The 7,822-nt window shown below is 40.9% G+C and overlaps 1 protein-coding gene across 1 annotated transcript; it reads left to right on the top strand.

The window, feature by feature from the left end:
* The first annotated feature begins 316 nt into the window (after window positions 1-316).
* Window positions 317-2,450, top strand: LOC149121345 (uncharacterized). The gene is made up of 2 exons (XM_089317153.1): window positions 317-1,355; window positions 2,345-2,450. Exons 1-2 carry the CDS (start codon window positions 820-822, stop codon window positions 2,358-2,360), a joined length of 552 nt encoding a protein of 183 aa, XP_089173279.1. The 5' UTR covers window positions 317-819; the 3' UTR covers window positions 2,361-2,450.
* The last annotated feature ends 5,372 nt before the right edge of the window (window positions 2,451-7,822 follow it).

Here is a 7,822-nt window from a genome sequence, read left to right as displayed (position 1 = left end):
ATGTTGGCTATATTAAACAACAAAATAATAAAGATTTGGAGAACATAAACCCAATTTTAAAAATCCATATTTGTAGGTTTAGATGAATTAGATTAAAATGAGAACATCATATTTTTATAACTCACTACATTTAATCTACACTACAACTGAAAGTTTTCTTGCCAGATAAAATACAGAAAGCAGTTAAATCTGTTTTAGATATAAAGGGAACACATGGGATGCCACTGCTGAAGGCCAAGGCATTAAGGGGCTGAACCACAGCATTGGCCCCTGGCTTGAAATTTACATACAAGTAGTTTCTCTGCATTTCTATTTGCAAAATTAGTGGCCAGGCTTTAAAGAAATCACACTTGCTACATAAAATAGAATTTTGCATTTAAAGCAAGATTCACAAAAATTAAGTAATAAATGAAAACAGAAACCTTAACTCCCCCCAAATCATACAAACGAAACCTATATTAAATGAAAATTGAGAAATACTCTCTGGAAATTCAATTAACCAAAGAGTGAATAAAAGGAGAGAACACAATTAGGAGCTTGTTTTTAAATTACAATTTAAAAACGACACACTGTGCCCTAGACTCACAGCTACACAAAGAATGGCTCCATGAAATCGCAGATCCAGCATCACACTGGCGCTTGTTAGACCTGCAGAAATTTATGTTCATTTAAAACTAGTAAGTCATTTTCCTGCCGCGCTCAGGCAGAGGGCCGGGGCCGCGGGGAGAGGCGGAGCCCGGGAGCAGGGCCTGGGCGCCCCGCGGGGAGGTCGCGGCCCTGACCTTGACGGGGCTGGGCCCTGCTCCCCTCCCGCCGGAGATGAGGGAAGATGGCCGTGTCTGGGCTGAAGGCCGAGCGGAAGTTCCTGGCGTCCGTCTTCCCGAGAACCACGGGCGATTCCGCATGGTCAGCGGGAAGCTGGAGGAGCTGCACTGCCCGTTCCTGGTGCCGCCGCCGGCGCCGCCGCTGCTCTCGCCGCACCGCAGCATCGCGGATCTGAGCCCTCTTCTTCAGAACGCGCTCCTCGGACCTCTCTCGGCGGCGGAACTGCACTATTATGACATCAAAATCCTGCAAGATTACGTTTTTTACACCACCGGGTCTGATCGGACAGCTCGCATAGCCGTCAGCATGGACGACACAGAAGACGCAACAAATCAGCATCTTTACAGCAGGGACGGGAACTCCAGGCCGCTCCAGATGGTAGAGAGGCGAGGCCTGGGTTCAGGGGCCAAGGGCCTCCCCCAGGGCTGCGCCCTTTCACCAGCGGGATCCTGCCACCTGCTGGGCCCCTCCTGCCTCCCCACGGGTCTTCCTGGGAGAATCCCACCTGAGGCTGCAGTAACCTGCTTAGGGTGAGGTAGAGAGTATTGGCTGTTTATTGGCTTCTGGGCCTTTTCCTTTTCTTCATATTTGTAACTCATTTCTCTGTGTGTCATTTGTGGTGGTTTTAATATTTATCTTGTGAATGTTTACAATTTTAACATAATTTAATCTTTTTAACTCTTGTAGATATTTGTTTTCTACTCTGCTTCTTGCCCTTTAATATTTTTTTTATCTCTTGCTGGTACTTAGTAAGTAGTGGAAATCTTTCTAGTAATCTCATTAAATTTGTTTATTATTTGTATTTTTTTAGATTTTTATGAATTATCTCTATGTAAGTGTCATACTATATGACAGTTTTATTCCTTAGAAATTATCTTTACACCTTTGATTTACTTTTTGCCATTTTATTTCCCTGACGACCCTCCAGTAGGAAGTTGAAGATAAATAGTGGCAGCCTCCTGATCCAGGCTTACTTCCAGGGAAGAAAGCTGTCAGTGGTCCTGTATTAGCTGTGTTGTTCGTTGTAGGTTCCCTTTGTTCTTGACCAGATTGAGGAAGTCACTTTTTGTTTGTTTATTTTTACTGATAGCACGTATTTTTTCACTAGATGCAGAATTCTATTAAATGCTTTTCAACATGTAATCTAACTGATCACGTGATTTCCTTTTTGTATTTTTCACCTGTTTAGATGACCTGGTAACATTAACAAATCTTATATTTTTAATTATCTCTTGCTTGTAGTTTATCTATTATATTTTCATACATGATTTCATTTATTATTTCATAATACTTTGCTTAGCCTATTTGTATCTCTGTTTGTGAAAGGGCTGCTTTTAAATCCTGGTCCACTTGCCTCATCATTGATGTTAATGTTAGTTTTACAAAAGAAATTTAAAAATATCTTCTGCTTATTTACACTTTGCATAGGTCTGGGAATTTTTGTTTGTTTCCTTAGAAGTTTGGAGTATGCCATGTTTAATTTGAACTTAGATTTCACTTTAAAATTGTGTTTCTGAAGGATTTTCAGAGTATAGAATAAAATATTCAAGGACAACTTAAGAGAATCCAGAACAAACATGACAATGAGGGGGGATTTTGGACAACTGGCCTTTGTTTCTGGTAAGTCAATGAAATTTTAAAGCAAATGTGCAAGATTAAATGACAGAAATGGGCTAAAATACAGATCAGTCATTAGTCCTGCTTTGTTCCTTGGACATGTCTGACATGTTGAAAAAGGGAAGTAATCATTCTTCATTAAACTGGGTAGAGGCCGGCGCCGTGACTCAATAGGTTAATCCTCCACCTGTGGCGCTGGCACCCTGGGTTCTAGTCCTGGTCGGGGCACCAGATTCTGTCCCAGTCACTCCTCTTTCTGTCCAGCTCTCTGCTGTAGCTCGGGAGTGCAGTGGAGGATGGCCCAAGTGCTTGGGCCCTGCACCCGCATGGGAGACCAGGAGGGACACTTGGCTCCTGGCTTTGGATCAGCGTGCTGGCTGCAGCGGCCATTTGAGGGATGAACCAATGGAAAAAGAAGAGCTTTCTCTCTGTCTCTCTCACTGTACACTCTGCCTGTCAAAAATAAATAAATAAATAAACTGGATAGAAATGCACTGTTGAACAAAAATAAATATTCATGAAATCATATAACCGTGATGCTCATAGAATGTTCTCATACAGGAAAAAGTAATGCTGTATTTTCATTATGAGATCTGTGATGATATGAGTCTTAAAAGTTAATAGAAAATGTGTACTATGAAAAAAACTATGCAGATATGTAAATATTTTTGCACAAAATACGTATCTTTTAATTCCATTTTTCTACAATCTCAATATTCCATTGTGTATATATGCTAAGCAATCTCCTATGAATCCCATGTTGTTTTTGTACTACCCAGTATTCAGTGTGAGTCTTAACCTACTTCTTCTAAGGTTGTACATTATGACTAAAAAGAAATAAAACATCACATCTGCAGTTGTTAAATTTTGGACTTTTTTATTTTCAAAGCTTTACTTATTTATTTGAAAGGCAGAGTTGCAAACACACAGAGAGATTTTTTCATCCACTAGTTCACTCCCTATATGGCCACAGTGCAGAGCTGGGCTGATCTGAAGCCAGGAGCTAGAAGTTTCTTCCAGGTCTCCCATATGGGTGCAGGGGCCCAATTAGTTGGGCCGTCCTCCACTGCTTTCCCAGGCACATTTGCAGGGAGCTGGATGGGAAGAAGAGCACCGAAGACTCAAACCAGCACACATGAAATTCCAACACTACGGTGGTAGGTTTACCTGCTTTGCTTCAGCACCAGCCCCAAAACTTTGGACTTTTAAATCAGAAACTTCATGGATTGGAACTTAAAGATGCTGATCTTGCTTTCTCTCATAAATATTTGGCACTGATTACCAATAAACTCAGGGTGCCAAACTTCACTATTTGGATTCCTGTCTATGCTGATAAGCATCCACTGCCAGCTGTCTCTTTTATTTGAAATTTGGTTGTATTTAAACACAAAGCGACAGAAATACCAGCACTGCTGACACACATACAATTTATGGTAAAATAAACAGTACTTAAACCTTCAGTTGCAACAGTCTGTAGTTTCTGTTTCATCCTGTAAATTTTCAAAGCAGCCAAAGCCAACAAGAATAAAATGAGGAACAGTAAGACTCAAAGACAATACTTAGCAATACTAGTAATGTCAATGATGTTAAAATTTTAGTTACGTGCCCTGCACAAATTAAGTTCTTTCACATTCTGACCCAAGAACATAGATCCCCAAAACTACCTTAATGTATGCTTAGAAATCTGAAAACAGATGTGGAAAAGTACTAATCTAAACCAACCCTCATTTGACAAGGGAAGACAGGAATCTACATATGCACACTGATTTAACACAGTAACAGGGAAAGAAAGCCAAAGCAAAACAGTCCAAATGAGCAAAACTCTGATTATTGAGATTTCACATAATAAACTTTATAGCTGTTCTCATGGATAATCTGCACATACATAATTATCCTTCATTTTCATAGATTGCATTTTCCAAATGAGGGCAAAATAGTGTCAGTAAGCTCTTTGAAGGGCATTATAAAAGCTATTAGCCAACCTTTTATGTGAGTGTAATCTACACATTCATTTCTCCAAGCTGGGACAATGAAGATACTTAACTAGTGACTGATATGAATCAGGATTTTTTTTAATGGGCAGAGTGGACAGTGAGAGAGAGACAGAGATAAAAGTCTTCTTTCCATTGGTTCACCCCCCAAATGGCCGCCACGGCTGGTGCACTGCACTGACCTGAAGCCAGGAGCCAGGTGCTTCCTCCTGGTTTCCCATGCAGGTTCAGAGCCCAAGGCCCTGGACCATCCTCCACTAAACTCCTGGGCCACAGCAGAGAGCTGGACTGGAAGAGGAGCAACCAGGAAAGAATCCAGTGCCCCAACTGGGACCCAGGGTGCCGGCACCACAGGCAGAGGATTAGCATAGTGAGCCACGGCACCAGCCATGAATCAGGATTTCTAATACCCATTAAAAACACTTGAAGAGAATTACTTACCTAAACTATTTTTGAAAATCAAATTAGGTAAAACTCAAATGAAAAAGACTACTTTAAGCATGTCTCCACTCTCACACTATTCTAAACCTTCTACTCTGGTTTCAAAAATTATCTAAAAAATTTGTTGTCAAACACCATAAATACTAAGAATATAAATCAATGATATGATACCAGAAATTTGGCTAGCTATATTGAGAATTTGAAAAATATTGAGAATAAAGAAAATACTGAGGGGGCAGCATATGGTGTGGTTACAGTAGTCTCATATGAGTCCTGTATATGATTCACATTCACAAATAGGTGTATATGCAAACAAAGACCTAAAATCAACCTTAAATCTACATTTATGGCCATTGCCATGGCTCACTAGTCTAATCCTCCACCTGTGGCGCCAGTACCCTGGGTTCTAGTCTGGGTTGGGGCACTGGTTCTGTCCCAGTTACTCCTCTTCCAGTCCAGCTCTTTGCTGTGGCCTGAGAAGGCAGTGGATGATGGCCCAAGTGCTTTGGCCCTGCACCCGCATGGGAGACCAGGAGGAAGCACCTGGCTCCTGGCTTTGGATTGGCACTGCACGGTGGCTGTGGCGGCCATTTGGGAGGTGAACCAATGGAAAGAAGACTTTTATCTCTGTCTGTCTCTCTCTGTCTAAATCTGCCTGTCAAAAAAAAATCTACATTTATTTCTTCTCCTACATGTAGTTTGCTTATGTTTTTAATCTTATTTAAAATATTTTTAGACATATATTCATTTTATTACTTGTCTGATGCTACATTCTTAATTTATTACCTATGATTCTCACTGCACTCAAATTTTCAGATCAACTTTTTAACAGTTGTTATTGCCTTCTCATTCAAGTTAGCTGAAAACATCACTATAAACTCCACACGTAACTTTATCCCATCATTCATGGTTTCTGGTCTTGAGGGTTTTGCTGTTTTTTTTTTTTTAATACCTTAGATTTTATTATACCATCCAGAATTTTTATTTTGTTTGAATTTCCATTGTTTTTCAAATAAAGTGTTTTTAATTTTATTTGCTTTTCTTTTTTTTTATTTGACAGATAGAGTTATAGACAGTGAGAGAGAGAGAGAGACAGAGAGAAAGGTCTTCCTTCCGTTGGTTCACTCCCCAAATGGCTGCAACGGCTGGCACTGCACCTATCTGAAGCCAGGAGCCAGGTGCTTCTTCCTGGTCTCCCATGTGGGTGCAGGGGCCCAAACACTTGTGCCATCCTCCACTGCCTTCCTGGGCCACAGCAGAGAGCTGGACTGGAAGAGGGGCAGCCGGGACTAAACCCCGGTGCCCATATGGGATACCAGTGCCACAGGTGGGGGATTAACCAAGTGAACCACAGCGCTGGCCCCTAATTTTATTTGCTTTTCAAAGAAAGAGTTTTACATTTTTTTCAAAGTGTTTTTCACTTTATTTGAAGGACACAGACAGTAGAGACAGAGAGATCTCCTATCAGCTGGTTCACTACTTCAAATATTCATAACCGGCAGGGATGAACCAGACTGAAGTCAGACACTTGAAAGCTTGTCTTGGTCTTTCATGTGGGTGGCAAAGATACAGGTATGTGAGTCATCACCTGATCCCTCCCAGAGTTCACATTAGATGGAGTGTGATAGAAAGCAAAGGAGCAGGGACTCAAACTATGCATCTAATATGACACACAGGCATCGAAAGTGATATCTGGGGGCTGGTGCTGTGGCATAGTGGGTTAAAGCCCCAGCCTGCAGCCCTAGCATCCCATATGGGCACTGGTTCAAGTCCCAGCTGCTCCTCTTCTGATCCCACTCTCTGCTATGGGCTGGGAAATCAATAGAAGGTGGCCCAACTCCTTGGGCCCCTGCACCCACTTGGGAGACCTGAAAGAAGCTCCTGGCTCTTGGCTTTGGATCATCTCAGCTCTGGCCATTGCGGTCATTTGGGGAGGGAACCAGTGGAATGGAAGACCTCTCTCTCTCTCTTTCTAACTCTTTCAAATAAATAAAAAAATTAAAAAGTGACATCTGAACTGTTGTGCCCATCACCTTCCCAGTTAAAAAGTTGTATCAAACTAAATTTTGAGCCTATTCAGGGAAAATTACTTATTGTCCTGACAGCTTTCTTGGACTACAGTAGAGCCCGGCCTCTGAGCACTGCCCTTTTGCTGGAACTAGTATGGGGCAGCTCATGGAATCCAAGCAGTCTTATGCAAGAGAGAAAATTGCATACCCATTTGCTTACATATTCATTTTTCTTTTGCTTCTGAAATAACCCTGTAAAATATTCACATCACTTTTATGGAGACTAGCCAAATTAGATTGGTTATACAAAGTGTTTTCATTTTGATACCAGCAGTATAATGATATATACTTAACTTAAAATCAGCAAAAAAGTTGAATAGAGAGAACACCTCACTTTTCATAAAGATAATAGTTTATAAATTGTTCTGCCTTTCTTAAGTGGTGGGAAACCTTCAGAGTGCTTTGAGTGCTTTATTTGATGAAGACAAATAAAGCCGTTTCTGAACAGTAATGCTTTCTTCACCACTTCTTTAATGTTCAGATGACAGAGAATAAAGCAAAAATAAAAGCCTGTGCTGCTGTTATCTTTGAAACTAACTTTATTTAGTGAGATACACACACACAGAATAAAACTCATTTCAAATAGATAATACATGCAAAGGACTGTATATTTCAAATATATTTATAGTAAAAATAATTTTTGTGAAGTTACATAACTCCCAACATTCCTTTCTTGTCAAGGTAACATAAAATATCAATATTTCACAACACTTGATAAAACATAACTATCATTTTAATAACTGCAGAGAAACAAGTACAGCTGGCGCTGTGGCTCAATAGGCTAATCCTCTGCCTGTGGTGCTGGCACACTGGGTTCTATTCCTGGTCTGGGCGCCAGATTCTGTCCCGGTTGCACCTCTTCCAGTCCAGCTTTCTTCT

This window comes from Oryctolagus cuniculus, chromosome 17 (assembly GCF_051225735.1).
Source record: "Oryctolagus cuniculus isolate XC-2025 breed Fujian yellow rabbit chromosome 17, ASM5122573v1, whole genome shotgun sequence".
Classification (NCBI taxonomy): Eukaryota; Metazoa; Chordata; class Mammalia; order Lagomorpha; family Leporidae; genus Oryctolagus; species Oryctolagus cuniculus.
This window is presented reverse-complemented; position numbering and strand designations above follow the sequence as displayed.

Bases quoted from the DNA above. Each gene is read 5' to 3' on its own strand.
- LOC149121345 (XM_089317153.1), top strand. From the start codon at position 820: ATGAGGGAAGATGGCCGTGTCTGGGCTGAAGGCCGAGCGGAAGTTCCT.